Here is an 18203-nt window from a genome sequence, read left to right as displayed (position 1 = left end):
CAGCCAATTACCCTCCCCAGGCATGCGAGTCCCTTTTCTGCTACAGGGCTAGGTTAATGTCAAATCCCAGACCTACAGAAAGCAGCCAGGGTAAACCAGAAGAAAGAACTCCACCAACTCATTCTGGACCACTGTTGGGAGATCTCAGCAGCCCAGATAAAGTCACGGGCTTGAGCAGTTCCCCATCTCCTCTAGGAAAGGAAACAAAACTTCCCTGTCCAGGTTGAGGGCTAGAGGGAAAGGTGTCTACTCTTTCCCCTTGCTCACCTCTGTGGCTCAGGGCACAAAGCCCTAGCCACTAAGTACCGATCCTGTCTCATGCTACAGGAGCTCAGCAGAGATCCCATATTCTGGTGGATGTCAAGGAAGACAGAATAATGGCCATTTCCCAGGTAATTTGATTACCCATATCTAGAGGCCAGTTAAATTCCAGCCTAACCACAGAGGTGGTGGTCTGGAGATCCTGGGAAAGGTCTCTACACCAGTTTTAAGGTTTGGCAGTCTGAGATGGTTCTTAAGGTGTACTCCAGGCTTGGATGCAATCCAGGTCTGGCTTGGGTATATATAGTTCAGTTCAGGACATCAAAGTTCACTTTGTTTCTACGGTGGGATCAGCCCTGCCTCCCTGAGAGGTTTTACTCTGGGGATTACCCAAGGCTGAACTGGGGTCTTCAGTCTAGATTTGCACCCCCAAAACTGGGCCAGAATCCCTCCCAATAAATGATCAGCACACAGAATGCACTCAAATTCTGATGAGAAGGAAGAGGAGGGGAGGGAGAAGGAAGAGAAAAGGGGAAGGAAGAGGGGAGGGGGAGTGAGAACAGATTCCTTCAACCTTTATCTGTGGGTGCCCCACAAAGTCACCCTCTTTTCTTCTAACACTACATTCATTCTTTTGGACTGTAAGTTCCATATGGGACAGAGACTGTCCCCGCTTTGATTAACTTGTACCTGCCTCAGTGTCTGACACACAGTATGTACCAAATATCATTCAAAAGAAAATAAGCTCAACCACTTGCCCCGCTTCAGGTACTTCCTCTGCATGGCTGACTCCCAATCTCTCTTACCTGTTTCATAAGCTTGCATTTCCTCCTGCCTCCAAGATATCGCCACATGGAAAAACTGAACTCATCTTCTCTCTTAAGCCTATCCCTTCTTCTAACTTTCCCATCATAGTATGTTGCACCACCATCCTCCCTCCCCCAGAAGCTCATAAGTGATGCACTCTAAAGGTAGAGAGGAGGCAAAGATGTTGTAAGGTCCTTGTGGGCAGGGGACGTCTCCTTTTGTTATTCTTTCCAAACACCTAGCACAGGGCACCGCATGAACTGGGTATTCAATAAATAAATGCTGCTCTGACTACTATTTTCCCTCACTGTCTCTAAGTCCCACTGGCTTGCCCTCCACGACAATTCCCAGATCTTCCACTCCCTTTTTTTTTAAAAAAAAATTTTTTGTTAAATGCTTATTAAGTGCCAGACACTGTTCTAAGCGCTGGGGTAGATACAAGGTAGTCAGGTTGGACACAGTCCCTGTCTCACATTGGGCTCACAGTCTTAATCCTCATTGCTTTTGTTCTTGTCTGTCCGTCTCCCCCGATTAGACTGTAAGCCCGTCAAAGGGCAGGGACTGTATCTATCTGTTACCAATTTGTACATTCCAAGCACTTAGTACAGTGTTCTGCACATAGTAAGTGCTCAATAAATACTATTGAATGAATGAATGAAATTTTACAGATGAGGTAACAGGCACAGAGAACCAAAATGACTTGCTCAAGGTCACACAGCTGACAAGTGTGGCCCAGGACTAGAACCCAGGCCCTTCTGACTCCCAGGCCCGTGCTCTGTCCACTAGGCCATACTGTTTCTCACTTCTGCTTCTCCATTCCTCTCCACCCTAATGGCCACAACAAGTTGGTACAAAGCCTGGTCACCTCCTTGCTGGGTTACTGGATGCCTCTCCCCTCTTTAATCTATCCTACATACTGCGGCCCAGATTCACCAATGCCCACCAGGGAGATTGGCTGCTTACCTGACCCATCATCTACGAATACTGTGCCAATTAAAACTGGGAGCCCCACACGGGACAGGGACTCTGTCCAATCCGACTTGCTTGTATTCACCCCGGTGCTTAGTACAGTGCCTTACACATGGTAAGAGGTTAAATACCATAATTATTATTATTATTAACAACAAATATCAGATCACTTTTCCTACAGAAACAGACAATTATTTATTGCACCAAGCACTATGATTTCCAAATGCTGATAAATCAGTTTTATTTACAATTGGCTTCACTTCTGACCTTTTAAGCGAATGAAAAGTAACTAGACTTTCTGTCTAAGAGACTGCTGATAAGCAATTGGCAGGCATGTTTTATAATTATGGCATACCCACGTAATAGCCTCATTTAAGAAGAGAGTCTTTGAGGGCCTTTTTCGATCTTATGACCTAGTCCTTTTCTGAGCTCCTTAGAAAATCACAATATGGAACTCAAAGGAGGGGGCAGTGATATTCCCCCATTTCACCTTTCGGCAACTCAGTAATTAAGACTCACAGATTTAGCCATTATGACCACGAGAGCAAAATATTGGAGCTGCTAGCCCAGAACAATTCTCCTGAATATCTGATCAAGTGAGGGATCAACTGAGCACAACCCAGGAGCACTTAAAATGCCTCCCTGGAGAACAATGGGAGCAGGCCGCTGCTCCACCTCACACAAATCAGCTGTACCAACCTCCCGGGAGCCTATTCATTCAGCCGGTGGTAGGCAGTGCCCTGGTCCACATGGGCAGAAGCAATTTCCTGACAACACAAGGGTTGGCAATCCCTCTTGGCATCTTTCCTCGGGGGGCCCACTGCCCTACAGCTGAGAATCACACCCTCTTGACACGATGAAGAGTTACCTTGGTGCAGGCAAATCTTTCAGCAGCAGCAATGAGGGCTCTGCCCTAGGCATTCCTGGGCTACTCTGCCAGCTGCCCCACCTATAAAAGTAAGTACTCATAGGGTACCTCATCACTCTAGAGCTCAGAGGTCCTGAGAACTTTCAGACCCTGCCTTATCTCTTTGTCTCTGTCTCATTTTTCTTTTTTGATGGTATTTGTTAAGTGCTTACTAGATGTTGAGCACTGTCCTAAGCGCTGGGGTTGATGAAGTCAATTGGGTCAGATACAGTCCCTGTCTCACATGGGGCTCTCAGTCTGATGGGGAACAGGCATCCAATTCCCATTTGGCAGTTAAGGACACTGATGCAAAGAGAAGTTAAGAGGGCTTGCCCAAGGTGACATAGCAGGCAAGCAGCAGAGTGGGATTAGAAACCAGGTCACCTGGCTCCCAGGCCTGAGCTTTATCCACTAGGCCACGCTGCTTGTCTCAGCCAAGATCTAAACCGCGTTAGTCAGCCAGGGTGCCTAATTTGGGCATTCTGAACCAGGCCCAATCTGACCACCAACACAAACTTGTAGCCCCAAACTATGTAATCCAGTCGCCGCCACAGCTCTCGACCCCACGACCACCAAAACTCCCCACACAAACAGTTTCCCCATTGCCTACAGAGAAAACCCTGCAAAATCCACAAAGATAAAGGTAACTCACGAGCAAGAGGCCTCAGTGAATGCATCACCAGTCAATCATACCCATTGCCATGGCAATAGCTAGTTTCCCCAGCTTGTCCACCCCCTTCTCAGATGTTAATGTTTGCACACAGAGAAACCCCCCAAAATGCAATGTCAAAATCCCTCTGTTTGAAGCCTACTTGCAGAATCTCCCTGTCACATTGACTTGAGGAATATTTTATGGGTGCTGGGAAGTTCAGAGATGGCATGCCTGGCCCCAGACAGCAGAGAGCACATCTCAGGATTCTCTGCTTCAGCTGACACTTTCTACAACTTCCTCAACCAAAAGAGGTGCTCAGATGGATCTCTCAAACCAACCTCTAGCTCAGTTCCAGGAAAGCAAGTTAGCAGTGTGGTCTGGTGGATACAGCACGGGCCTAGGAGTCAAAAGAACCTGGGTACTAACCCCAGTTCCACCACTTGTCTGATGTGTGACCTCGAACAAGTCACATCACTACTCTGTGCCTCAGTTACCTCATCTGTAAAATGGGGATTAAGACTGTGAGCCCCTCATTTAGACTGTGAGCCCGTTGTTGGGCAGGGATTGTCTCTTTCTGTTGCCGAATTGTACATTCCCAGCGCTTAGTACAGTGCTCTGTAAACAGTAAGCGCTCAGTAAATATGAATGAATGAATGTAAGACAGGGACTGTGTATAACCCAATTTGCTTGTAACCACCCCAGCTCTTAGTACAGGGCCTGCACATAGTAAGCACTTAACAAATACCACAATTATTATAATTTTTATTATTATTATCATTAATCTACCATTTTGACCTTTAAATGCAAGAAGCCCAGGTCTAATTATACAGAAAACACTACAGCCCAAATGGCCTACCTGGGCATCCTGGATCCAATGGAAAGAGAATGGGGGGGCTGGGAAGGGCAAGGCGGCCAGGTTCTAGCCCCAGCTCTGTCATTGGCCTGCTGGGTGGCCTTGGGAAATTACTTGACCTCTTTGGACCTCATCTCTAAGATGGGGATCATAATACCTGTCTCTTCCTATCTCATGGGAATCGTTGTGAGGATAAATGAGATAACTGATGTGAGAGCACTTTGGAAAGCTGGAAAAAAAAGGATTATACAAAAACCAATACATCATTATTTGTCTATTATCCTCCCAGCTTCTCTCTTTTGTCACAATGGGAACAATAAATTGAGCGGCCTTGAAGAGAACCAGCCCTAAGTGATAGGAACTGCCACTTTCCTCAATCTCCTTTTGTAGTCCTGCTCTATGGACTGTGCACTAACATTGTCATCCCTCTCCCTCTCTCCACCTTTAGACACTTTCTAAACAGGAATATGGCTTTTTCCACCCCTGAGGGGTTGCAAATGCTAATTATTGCCTGAAAATTGCTGTGGGATCACAAAGTGGCCTATAAATACTCTGATTATTCTAATCTTCCTAAAGGCAGATCCCAAGAAACTGCCCTTCCTCAATCTATTGCCCTCCCACCCCCACCAGGCTTTCAAGAATTCTACCCCTAACTCAATTTGAGCAGAATCAATTAACCGCTCCCAGTTCCAAAAGGAAACAAAAATAACTCTGGTTCGAGAGGGAGGAGCCAGCAAGTGTGAGCGTGGCCAGATCCTGGCTCCCACTCAAGAAAGAGCTCTCAGCTAACTCTAACTTCCCAACAACAAACCAGCTCTTCTCATTAACAGCTAATGAGCCTGGCGATAGGTTTACCAGCTCCCACTCCCAGACAGGAACTAATGGCAGGTGGGGAGGATGGGCCTCTCCCAATGGCTGACACCTAACGCTGATCTATCTGACTCACAATAGGAAGACCTACTTCTCTTTCCTTTCCCACCTTTCTCCCCCCAGGGTGCCTCAGAGGCTCTGGGAGGCACACAGAACACTCCATGAGGCATTGGACAGGCTCTAAACATGAGCTGGGAGTAGCAGAGAAGGGTCTCAAAGACGTGCTCCAAAAGAAGCTTGATGTGCCTGCTTCCAATGGAGAAAAGTTTTCATACAACAGGAAACATACAGCACTTCCCCACCAGTCACAGGTTAGAGCAAAAATCCTAAACTACCTTTCTCAGATGAGCTCCAAACACATTAGTGGCACTCACAGTCCTATTTTTAGATGGGAAAGTGACTTGCCCCAGCTCTTTTGGCAGGGAATCTGCCAATCTGATAATCCTGGTTTCTTGATTCCCAGTGGAATCAAGTCTCACCCCATTCTATCTCATTTAAGGAGTCACAAAACAGGGAACTCAGCCAGTGGCCTAGTGGAAAGAGCAGAGGCCTGGGAATCTGAGGACCTGGGTTCTAAAACCAGTGCTGCCACTTGCTTGTTGTGTGACCTTGGACAAGTCACTTCACTGTTCTGCATCTCAGTTCCCTCCTCGGTACAATGAGGATAAAATATCTGTTCTCCCACTCTGTGAGCTCTGTGTGGGGCCAGGACTGTGTCCCACCTGATTATGTTGTGTCTACCTCAGCGCTTCACCCAGTACTAAAACCACAGTTATTCTCTGTAATGGACGTCTGCCTCTGGCTCTGTCAGGGTACAGTGGCGTGCCCTCCGAGAGGGGATGGTGGCCTAGACAGGAACAAGCAAGAGGAATCGTCAGTGTTGCCTCTGCACTTTCCCAAGTGCCTGTTCCGACCTTACTTAGTGGGGCAATCTCTGTCTGAGCAGCCCTCTTGATCAAAAGCAGGCAGAGGGGCAGAAAAAGCCATACTTCTCTACTGGGGAAAAGATGCCTGGGGGTCGATAATAATTATGGTATTTGTTTAAACACTTATTATGTGCCAAACACTGTTCTAAGCACTTGGGTGGGTAAAAGGTAATCAGGTTGTCCACTTGGGGCTCTCAGTCTCAATTCCCTTTTTACAGATGAGGTAACTAACTGAGGCACAGAGAAGTTAAGTGGCTTGCCCAAGGTCACACAGCAGACTAGTGGCAGAGTTGGGAGTAGAACCCACATCCTCTGACTCCCAAGTCCCTGCTTGTTCCACTAAGCCACGCTGTGCTTGCTATGTGCCAAACACCGTTCTAAGCACTGGGGTAGGTACAAAATAATTATGTTGTCCCAGGTGAGGCTCCCAGTCTTCACCCCCACTTTACAGATGAGGTCACTGAGGCACAGAGAATAATAATAATAATGATAATGTTGATATTTGTTAAGCGCTTACTATGTGCCGAGCACTGTCCTAAGCACTGGGGTAGCTACAAGGTTATCAGGTCGTGCCACGTGAGGCTCCCAGTCTTCACCCCCACTTTACAGATGAGGTCACTGAAGCACAGAGAATAATAATAATAATGATAATGTTGATATTTGTTAAGCGCTTACTATGTGCCGAGCACTGTCCTAAGCACTGGGGTAGCTACAAGGTTATCAGGTCGTGCCACGTGAGGCTCCCAGTCTTCACCCCCATTTTACAGATGAGGTCACTGAGGCACAGAGAATAATAACGATAATGTTGGTATTCGGTTAAGCGCTTACTATGTGCCGAGCCCTGTCCGAAGCGCTAGCTACAAGGTTATCAGGTTGTCCCACGTGAGGCCCACAGTCTTAATCCTCATTTTACCGATGAGGTCCCTGAGGCACCGAGAAGTGAAGTGACTCGCCCAAAGTCAGCCAGCTGACAGGTGGCGGAGCCGGGATTAGAACCCCTGACCCCTAAACCCGGGCTCTTTCCAGCCCCAAGTCACACAGCTGTTACGTGGCAGGGGCGGGATTAGAACCCACGACCCGCTAAGCCACGCCGCTTCTCCATCGCCGCGAGGGCAGGAGGTCTGCCTCGACGGGTCCCTGGGGAGCCTCCCCCAACTCTGCAGACCCCCGGGCCGGCTGGAGTCGGCTCAGACCCTGGACAGCTCAGTCGGCCGGCCCGGGCGGCGTTCTCGCTCCGTCCCCGGTGCCCGGGCGACCCGTGCCACCCGGGCAAGGAGGGTGGGAGTCCCGGGGGCGGGAGAGGTGCCCACCAACACCCCCTACCCCTTGGCACCGCGGGCCCCCACACCTGCAGCTCCTCGAACGCGTCGTCGATGCCGGTGACCTGATGCTGCTCGTGCAGCGCGGGCTCGTCGCAGAAGAAGCAGACGAGCTGGCGGTCGGTGAGGCAGAAGAGCTTCACCTTCTCGTGCGCCTGGCAGGGCAGGGCGGCGCGGCGGGCGCTCAGGATGGCGTCCAGGGGGAAGGCGCTGTAGCGCTCCACGATGTTGGCCAGCTTGAGGCTGGGCGCCAACGCGGGCTCGGAGAAGGTGCGGCGGCACTCGGGGCAGTCGCGGGCGCCCTGCGCCTCCTGCCGCACCCAGTGCTCCGTGATGCAGCGGCGGCAGAAGTAGTGCTCGCAGCCCAGGCTCACCGGGTCCTGGTAGATGCTCAGGCAGATGGAGCAGAGCAGCTCGTCCTTGAGGCTGCAGGCCATGGCGGGGCCCGGGCGCTGCCGGGCGCGGAGCGGGGCGCCGAGGGGCTCGTCGGCCCTGAGGGCGCCGCTGCCCCGGGGCGGGGGAAGCCCGGGAGCCCGGGGCCGCTCCCGCCGAAAACTCTCCTCAGCCCCGGCCCGCTCCCTTAGGCCCGGCCTGATCCGGCGTCCTTCTCTCCAGCCTCAGCCCGGCCCGATCCGGTGTCCTTCTCTCCAGCCTCAGCCCGGCCCGATGCTCTTCTCTCTCTCCGCCCGGCCCCGTCAGGCGTCTTCCTCCCTCCACAGCCCGGCCCTGACAGGCGTCTTTTTCTCTTCTCGGCCCTGACAGGCGTCTTTTTCTCTCCTCAGCCCAGCCCTGTCAGGCGTCTTTTTCTCCCCTCGGCCCAGCCCTGTCAGGCGTCTTTTTCTCCCCTCGGCCCAGCCCTGTCAGGCGTCTTTTTCTCCCCTCAGCCCAGCCCTGTCAGGCGTCTTTCTCTCCCCTCAGCCCGACTCGATGTCGTTCTCTCCCTTCAGCCCGGCCCGGTGTCCTTCTCCCTCGTCAGCCCGGGCCCGTCAGGCGTCTTTCTTTCTCCTCAGCCGAGCCCGATGCCCTTCTCTCCCCTCAGCGGGAACCGGTGTCGTTCTCTCCCTTCAGCCCGGCCCGGTGTCCTTCTCTCTCGTCAGCCCGGCCCGGTGTCCTTCTCTCTCGTCAGCCCGGGCCTGTCAGATGTGTTTCTCCTCAGCCCGGCCCGATGTCGTTCTCTCCCTTCAGCCTGGCCCGGTGTCCTTCTCTCTCGTCAGCCCGGGTCTGTCGGGTGTCTTTCTTCTCAGCCGGGCCCGGTGTCCTCTCAACTCACCCCGAGCCGGTGTCGTTCTCTCCCTTCAGCCCGGCCCCGTCAGGCGTCTTTCTGTCTCCTCAGCCCGGCCCGGCGTCGCTCTCTAGCCTCAATCTGACCCTGCCCGGTGTCGTTCTCTCCCCTCAGCCGGTCCCGATGTCGTCCTCTCCCCTCAACCGGGGCCCTGTGTCGTTCTCTCCCCTCAGCCGGGCCCGGTGTCGTTCTCTCCTCTCAACCGGGGCCAGTGTCGTTCTCTCCTCTCAACCGGGTCCGGTGTCTTTCCCCTCAACTGGGGCCGATGTCGTTCTCTCCCCGCAGCCGGGGCCGATGTCGTTCTCTCCCTTCAGCCGGGGCCGATGTCGTTCTCTCCCTTCAGCCGGGGCCGATGTCGTTCTCCCCCTTCAGCCGGTCCCGGTGTCGTTCTCCCCCTTCAGCCGGTCCCGGTGTCGTTCTCCCCCTTCAGCCGGTCCCGGTGTCGCTCTCTCCCCTCAGCCGGTCCCGGTCTCTCTCTCTCCCCTCAGCCGGGCCCGGTGTCTCTCTCTCCCCTCAGCCGGGCCCGGTGTCTCTATCTCCCTTCAGCCAGTCCCGGCGTCGTCCTCTCCCCTCAGCCAGGCCCGGTGTCGCTCTCTCCCCTCAGCCGGTCCCGGTGTCGTTCTCTCCCCTCAGCCGGTCCCGGCGTCGTCCTCTCCCCTCAGCCGGGCCCGGTGTCGTTCTCTCCCCTCAGCCCGGCGTCTTTCTCTGTCCGTGGGCCGTCCCCCGGCCTGGGCCTCTTCCGGCTCCGATCCCGGTTCCTCCCCGCCTACCCCCGCCCGCTCTTCCCGGTCCTGAACCCGATTCCCCCCACCCCGGCTCCCGTTCTCCGCTCCCGGCACCGCGCTCTACGCGATCTCTTCGGGCTGGGGACGGAGCGGCCCACCCCGGAACGAACCAAAGGCGAGGGGCGGGGGGGCGGGGCCTGAGGGAAGCTCCGCCCCCACACGTAGCGGGAGCGCGAGGCCCGCCGGGCTCCACACCGCCCCCCCCCTCAGGCTCCTCCTACTTGGTTCCCTCCTTCCTAGGCCAGGTCTGTCTCCCCACGGGGAGATCATCCCTTCATTCGGCCGCATTTATTGAGCGCTTACGGCGTGCAGGGCACCGTACTCATAATAATAATGTTGGTATTTGTTAAGCGCTTACTATGTAAAGAGCACTGTTCTAACCGCTGGGGGGGGGGGGGATACAAGGTGATCAGGTTGTCCCTCATGGGGCTCACAGTCTTCATCCCCATTTTGCAGATGGGGTAACTGAGGCCCAGGGAAGTGAAGTGACTTGCCCACAGTCCCACAGCTGACAAGTGGCAGAGCTGGGATTCGAACTCATGACCTCTGACTCCAAAGCCCGTGCTCTTTCCACTGAGCCATGCTGCTTCTCTAAATAAATTGTGGTATTTGTTAAGCGCTTACTATGCGCAAAGCACTGTTCTAAGCACTAGGGGATACAAGGTGATCAGGTTGTCCCACGTGGGGCTCACAGTTTTTTTAATCTCCATTTGACAGATGAGGTAACTGAGGCACAGAGAAGTTAAGTGACTTGCCCAAGGTCACACAGCTGACTAGCGACAGAACCGGGATTTGAACCCATGACCTCTGACTCCCAAGCCCGCGCTCTTTCCACTGAGCCACACTGCTTCTCTGAGCCTTGGGGGAGTAAAATACGACAATAAACAGTGAAATCCGTAAAATACGACCATAAACGGTGACATTCCCTGTCCACAACGAGCTCACGCTCTAAAGAAGCAGCGTGGCTCAGGGGAAAGACCCGGGCCGGGGAGTCAGAGGTCAGGGCTCTGCCACTTGTCAGCTGTGTGACTGTGGGCAAGTCACTTAACTTCTCTGTGCCTCAGTTACCTCATCTGGAAAATGGGGATGAAGACTGTGAGCCTTACGTGGGACAACCTGATTACCCTGTAGTAATAATAATAATAATGTTGGTATTTGTTAAGCGCTTACTAGGTGCCGAGCACTGTTCTAAGCGCTGGGGGAGATACAGGGTAATCAGGTTGTCCCACGTGGCACTTTTAATCCCCGTTTTACAGATGAGGGAACTGAGGCACAGAGAAGTAAAGTGACTTGCCCACAGTCACACAGCTGACAAGTGGCAGAGCCAGGAGTCGAACTCATGACCTCTGACTCTGAAGCCCGGGCACTTCCCACTGAGCCACGCTGTATCTACCCCAGCGCTTAGAACAGTGGTCTGCACATTATTAGAGTGCGGGAGACAGACGTCAGTACAAATAAATTAATTGACCAATATTCCAGAAAGAATTAGGGCTTAGTAAGGGAAGCCCTCTTGAAGGTGATGTGCTTCCAATGAGGCTTTGAAGGCGGGGAGAGTGATCATCTGTTGGATATGAGATAAGAATAGGGAAGGAGGTCTAGGACAGAGGCAAAAAATGGGTGCGATTTCAGTGGTGAGATAGACGGGATCGAGGAACAGTGAAAATGCTCTGGGGCTGGGAGGGGAGAAGAGCAAAAGATAAAATGGGGAGCATGGATGGCCCGTTTATGACATCCCCCTGTCTCTGGGTGGGCATGCACTGAAGTTTCCCAGATAATAATAATGACAGAATTAACAATAGTAATAATAATAATAACAATGGTATTTGCTAAGCGCTTACTATGTGCCAAGAACTGTTCTAAGCGTGAGGGTAGATACAAGGTATTTAGGTTGTCCCACATGGGGCTCATAGTCTCAATCCCCATTTTACAGATGAGGTTACTGAGAAGTGAAGTGACTTGCCCAAGAAGCAGCGTGGTTCAATGGAAAGAGCCCAGGCTTGGGAGTCAGAGGTCGTGGGTTCTAATCCCGGCTCTGCCACTTGTCAGCTGTATGACCTTGGGCAAGGCACTTAACTTCTCTATGCCTCAGTTACTTCATCTGTAAAAGGAGGATGAAGACTGTGAGCCTCAAGTGGGACAACTTAATTCCCTTGTATCTATCCCAGCGCTTAGAACAGTGCTCTGCATATAGCATATAGTAAGTGCTTAACAAATACCAACACAGCAGACAAGTGGCAGAGGCAGAATTAGAACCCACCACCTCTGATTCCCAAGCCCGGGCTCTTGCCTCTAAGCCACGCTGCTTCCCCTAGCAACATTTATGGAGCATTTACTATGTACCAGGTTCTGAAACAAATCATCAGATAGGACAGAGTCCCAGGCTCACTTGCTGTTGATCACAGTCTAAGACGAAAGTATAGGCAATTCATCCCCATTTTATAGATGAGGAAACTGAGGCACAAAGAGTAATTTACCCAAGGTCACACAACAACCGAGTAACTGAGCTGAGATTAGAACTCAGGTCCTCTGGCTTCCAGGCCCATGCTTTATCTATTAAGCCATACTTCTACTCAATCATTCACAGATTGCCAACTATGTGCCACAGTACTAAGTACTTGGGAGAGTACAAATCTTCCCTCCCAAACCCTGTCCTCTCCCTGACTTCCCTGTCACTGTGGACGGCACAACTATCCTTCCCGTCTCAGAGGCCCACAACCTTGTTGTCATCCTTGACTCAGCTCTCTCATTCACCCCACTCATCCAATCCGTCACCAACTCCTGCCGGTCTCACCTTCACAATATCCCCAAGATCCGCCCTTTCCTCTCCATCCAAATGGCTATCGGGCTGGTACAATCTCTCATAATATCCCAGTTGGATTACTGGGTCAGCCTCCTCTCTGATCTCCCTTCCTCCTGTCTCTCCCCACTCCAGTCTATTCTTCATTCCACTGCCCGGATCATCTTCCTACAGAAAAGTTCTGGGCATGTCACTCCCCTCCTCAAAAACCTCCAGGGATTGCCTATCAACCTCCACACAAAACAAAAACTCCTCACTCTTGGCTTCAAAGCTCTCCATCCCCTTGCCCCCTCCTACCTCACCTCCCTTCTCTCTTTCTACTGCCCACCCCGAACACTCCGCTCCTCTGCCACTCACCTCCTCACTGGGCCTCATTCTCGCCTGTCCCGCTGCTGACCCCTGGCCCACATCCTGCCTCTGGCCTGGAATGCCCTCCCTCCTCACATCTGCCACACTAACTCTTTTCCCCTCTTCAAAGCCCTATTGAGAGCTCACCTCCTCCAGGAGGCCTTCCCAGACTGAGCCCCCCTTTCCCTCTGCTCCCCCTCTCCTCCCCTCCCACCCACCCTCTGATCTTCCCTCCTCCCCTCCCCTCAGCACTGTGCTCATTTGTATATATTGTTTATCACCCTATTTATTTTGTTAGTGAGGTTTACAGCTCCTTAATTCTATTTATCTTGACGATGTTGTCTTCTTTTTGTTTCGTTCTGTTTTGCTTTGCTGTCTGTCACTGGGCAGGGATTGTCTCTATCTGTTGCCGAATTGCACATTCCAAGTGCTTAGTACAGTGCTCTGCACATAGTAAGTGCTCAATAAACGGAAGGAAGGAAGGAAGGAAGGAAGGAAGGAAGGAAGGAAGGAAGGAAGGAAGGAAGGAAGGAAGGAAGGAAGGAAGGAAGGAAGGAAGGAAGGAAGGAAGGAAGGAAAGAAGGAAAGAAGGAAAGAAGGAAAGAAGGAAAGAAGGAAAGAAGGAAAGAAGGAAAGAAGGAAAGAAGGAAAGAAGATATGATCCACTGACTCCTGCTCCACCCATTTTACCTACTCACCAACATGGACACACACACACTTGATCTCATCACCTCTAGTCACTGTACAATCTCTACCTTCATCAACTCTGAAATCCCTCTATCCGGCCGCAACCTCTCTCCTGCCTTCTCCCCCACTCACCCTCTCCCCGCAAATCTGTCCTGTTCCCCCACAGAGACCTCCGATTTTTTGACATCATCCAATTTTCTCATCCAAATTGTTGCCCTCAACACCACCCTCTCTGCTGAACTCGACTCACTGGCTCCCCTGAACATTCACTGATGTCATACCACTAGCCCTCAGCCCTGGATCACCTCCACAGTCCGCTCCCTTCGCTTCTTTGCAAGAGCCTCAGAGGACTGCTGGTGAAAATTGAGAAATCAGGCCAACTTCGTCAACCTTAAGCTCATCCTTGCGTACTTCAATGACATTTCTCCACTTTATTGACTCCTCTGACCATTGCTCTCACCAGTTGTTTCAAGCACTTAACTCCTTCCTCAAACTCCCTGTCCCTCCACCTCCCCAGTCTCTTACCCCTAATGACCTGACCACATACTTCATTGAGAAAATTGAAACTATCAGATGTGATCTCTTTAAAGCTCTCCTGCTCCTCTTCATTCTCTCCCTTCTCCTGCCCTTACTTCAACTCTCCCATCTTTCCAAGCAAAATCTCAAGAGGAAATCTCCTGGCTCCTCTCAAAATCTATCCCTTCCACCTGTGCCTCTGACCCTATTCCTTTGCACCTTATCAAAGCACTTGCCCCCTTTCTTCTTCCCTCCCTGACCACCAGCCTCAATGGTCCACTCTCTAATGGCTTCTTCCCCACTGCTGTCAAAACATGCTCATGTCTCCCCTATCCTACAAAAACCCTCCTTTGACCCCATGGCTCCCTCCAGTTATCACCCCATCTCCCTCCTACTGTTCTCCAAATTCCTTGAGCGAGTTGTCTACACCTGCTGCCTCCACTTCCTCCCCTCCAATTTTCTCCTTGACCACCACCAATCTGACTTCCACCCCCTTCTCTCCAAAGAAACTGCCCTCTCAAAGGTCACCAATGAATTCCTTCTGGACAAATCAACAGTCTCTACTCCATCCTATTCCTCCTCGACCTCTCAGCTGCCTTCGACACTGTCGATTACCCTCTTCTCCTGGAAACATTATCCAACCTTGACCTCACTGATGTTGTCCTCCCCTGGTTTTCCTCCCATCTCTGTGACTGTTCCTTCTTAATCTTCTTTTTCTGGCTCTTCTTCTGCTTTCCACCCTCTAAGTATCAGGGGACCCCTCAAGACTCAGTTCTGGGTTCCCTTGTATTCTCCATCTACACCCACTCCCCTGGAGAACTCATTCACTCCCATGGCTTCAACTACCATCTCTATCAGATGATTCACAAAAAATCTACATCTCCAGGTCTGATCTCTCTCCTTCTCTACAGTCCTGCATTTCCTCCTGCCTTCAGGACATCTTGGATGTCCCACCGACACCTCAAACATAACATGTCCAAAACAAAACTCCTTACTTCCCACCCATACCCTGTATTCCCCGATTTTCCCACCACTGTAGACAGTTTCACCATCCTTCCTGTCTCACAAGCCCTTAACCTTAGCATTGTCCTCAATTTATCTTTTTCATTCAATCCACATATACAATCTGTCACCAAATCTTGTGGGTTCAACGTTCACAAAATCCTTAATATCTGCCCTTTCCTCTCCATCCTAACTGCTACCATGTTAATCCATGTTAATCCTATCCCTCCTTGATTATGGCATCAGACTCCTTGCTGACCTCCCTCCTCTTGTTTCTCTCTCCTCCAGGCTATACTTCACTCTGCTGCCTGGATAATGTTTCCACTAAGCCGTTCAGTCCGTGTTTCCCCACTCCTCAAAAATCTCCAGTGGTTGCCCATCCACCTCCACATCAAACAAACTGCTTACCATTGGCTTTAAAGCTCTCAATCACCTTCCCCGCTCTTACCTTAACTCCCTGATTTCCCACTACAACCCAGCCCACAAACTTCACTCCTCTAATGTCAACCTACTCATTGTTCCTCGATCTCGTCTATCTCAACACCGATATCTCGTCCATTTCTTGCCTCCGTCCTGGAACTCCTTCCCTGTTCTTATCCCATATTCCACAGATGATCACTCTTCCCACCTTCAAAGCCCTGTTGAAAGTGCATCACCTTCAAAAAACCTTCCTTTACTAAACCCTAATTTCTTCTTCTCCTCCTCCTTTCTGTGGGGCCCTTGCATTTTTGATTTTCACCTTTATGTGCCCCTCCCTCAGCCCCCCAGGATTTATGTCTATATCTTTTTTTTATGGTATTTGTTTAGTGCTTCCTACATGCCAGGCTGTTCTAAGATCTGGGGTAAATACAAGTAATCAGGTTGGACATGGTCTATGTCCCACATGGGGCTCACGGTTGTAATCCCCATTTTACAGATGAGGTAATAATAATAACAATAATGGCATTTGTTCAACACTTACTATGAGCAAAGGACTGTTCTAAGTGCTAGGGGGGATACGAGGTGATCAGGGTGCCCCACGTGGGGCTCACAGTCTTCATCCCCATTTTACAGATGAGGTAACTGAGGCCCAGAGAAGTTAAGTGACTTGCCCAGGGTGAGCCCCACATGGGACAACCTGATTACCTTGAATCAACCCCAGTGCTTAGAACAGTGCTTTGCACATAGTAAGCGCTTAACAAACACCATCATTATTAGATAAGGTAATCAGGTTGCCCCACGTAGGGCTCCCAGGCTTAATCCCATTTTACAGATGAGGTAACTGAGGCACAGAGAAGTTAGGAGACTTGCCCAAGGTTACACAGCAGGCAGGTGCCAGAGGCAGGACTAGAACCCAGGTCTTTTTGACTCCCAGACCTGTGCTTTATTCACTAGGCCATGCTGCTTCTCAATTTATCTGTAATTTATTTGTTTATATTAATGTCTTTCTCCCCCTCTTGACTGTAAACTCATTTTAGGCAAGTAATGTGGCTACCAACTCTTGTTATATTGTACTCTCCCAAGTGTTTAGTGCAGTATTCTGCATACTAGTCCTCAGTAAATGTGATTTTACAATTTAGTGGGTGAAACAGACATTTAAATAACCTAGAGATAGTGGGGGTAATTCATTCATTCAATAGTATTTATTGAGTGCTTACTACGTGCGGAGCACTGTACTAAGCACTTGGAATGTACAATTTGGCAACAGACAGAGACAATCCCTGCCCAGTGATGGGCTCACAGTCTAATCAGGTAATTGAGTAGGTGAAATAGGTACATAAGTGATATATGAGTTGTGGGAATTTAATGTTTAGGTAGCTGGGAAGTGCTGAAGTGGCAGTTGGAGATATAAAGAGGGTAGATTAGAGATTATTCATGGAAGGCCTAATGGAGGAGATGGGATCTCTGAAGGGCTTTGAGGATGGGGAAAGCTGTGGGGAGAGCTGTGCTCTGTGAGATAAGAAGGGGAAAGAAGTTCCAGGCTGAGGGAAAGGAATGAGCAAGAAGTCCACAGGTGAGAGAGCTCCTCTTTTGAAGTGGCTGAGGAGGGGGAGAGAGTGGAGGTGGAAGGACGCTGGGTTAGCCAAGGGGGGATTTGGGGGGACCTATGTCAGATGTTTTCAATTCTTTCAACACAGCAAGGTGGTCAAGGGTGAGCAAAGGGGAACAATGAGGACTTTGGGAATGAGTACGGGTGGTGGTCCAGCCACCCAAACGTCAAACAGAAACTCCTGACCGTCAGCTTTAAAGCACTCAATCAGCTCACCCACTCCTGCCTGACCTCCCTAATCTCCTACTACATTCCAACCTGCACACTTCACTCTTCTAATACCCACCTACACACTGGACCTCAATCTCATCAATCTCACTTCTGACCACTTGTCCATGTCCTCAACTGTATATATTTTCATTACCCTATTTATTTTGTTAATGAGATGTACATCACCTTGATTCTATTACTTTGTTAATGAGATGTACATCACCTTGATTCTATTTATTTGCTATTGTTTTAATGAGATCTTCATCCCCTTGATTCTATTTATTGCTATTGTTTTTGTCTGTCTGTCTCCCCCAATTAGACTGTAAGCCCATCAAAGGGCAGGGACTATGTCTATCTGTTACTGATTTGTACATTCCAAGTGCTTAGTACAGTGCTCTGCACATAGTAAGTGCTCAATAAATACTATTGAATGAATGAATGAATGTCCTCCCTCTGTCCTGGAACTCCCTCGTGGCTCAGTGGAAAAGAGCCCGGGCTTGGGAGTCAGAGGTCACAGGTTCTAATCCCAGCTCTGCCACAGCTATGTGACTCTGGGCAAGTCACTTAACTTCTCTGGGCCTCAGTTCCCTCATCTGTAAAATGGGGATGAAGATTGTGAGCCTCACGTGGGGCAACCTGATTACCTTGTATCTCCCCCAGCGCTTAGAACAGTGCTTGGCACCTAGTAAACGCTTAACAAATACCAACATTATTATTATTATATCCAACAATCCACCACTCTCTTCACTTTCAAATCCTTACTAAAATCACATCTCCTCCAAGAGACCTTCCCCATCTAAGCCCTCATTTCCCCTATTATTTCTCCCCTCTGTATCACCTATGCACTTGCATCTGTATCATTTAAACATCTGCTATTGACCCCATCTTCAGCTCCACAGCATATATGTAGATAACAGTAATTTATTGTTAGTGTTTGTCTTCCTCTCTAAACTGCAAACTCCTTGTGGGCAGGGATTTGTCTA

General features: G+C 50.4%; 1 protein-coding gene across 1 annotated transcript in view; it reads right to left on the bottom strand.

Annotated features, from left to right (window-relative positions):
* TRIM62 (tripartite motif containing 62) overlaps positions 1 to 9602 on the bottom strand; it is a 46493-nt gene extending 36891 nt beyond the window's left edge. Inside the window, exon 1 of the mRNA XM_029066219.2 lies at positions 7594 to 9602. Within this exon, the coding sequence (XP_028922052.1) occupies positions 7594 to 8001 (408 nt within the window). The 5' untranslated portion in view covers positions 8002 to 9602. The remainder of the gene's footprint in view (positions 1 to 7593) is intronic.
* Positions 9603 to 18203: the final 8601 nt, after the last annotated feature.

The sequence above is a fragment of the Ornithorhynchus anatinus genome, chromosome 5 (genome assembly GCF_004115215.2).
Source record: "Ornithorhynchus anatinus isolate Pmale09 chromosome 5, mOrnAna1.pri.v4, whole genome shotgun sequence".
Lineage (NCBI taxonomy): Eukaryota > Metazoa > Chordata > Mammalia > Monotremata > Ornithorhynchidae > Ornithorhynchus > Ornithorhynchus anatinus.
This window is presented reverse-complemented; position numbering and strand designations above follow the sequence as displayed.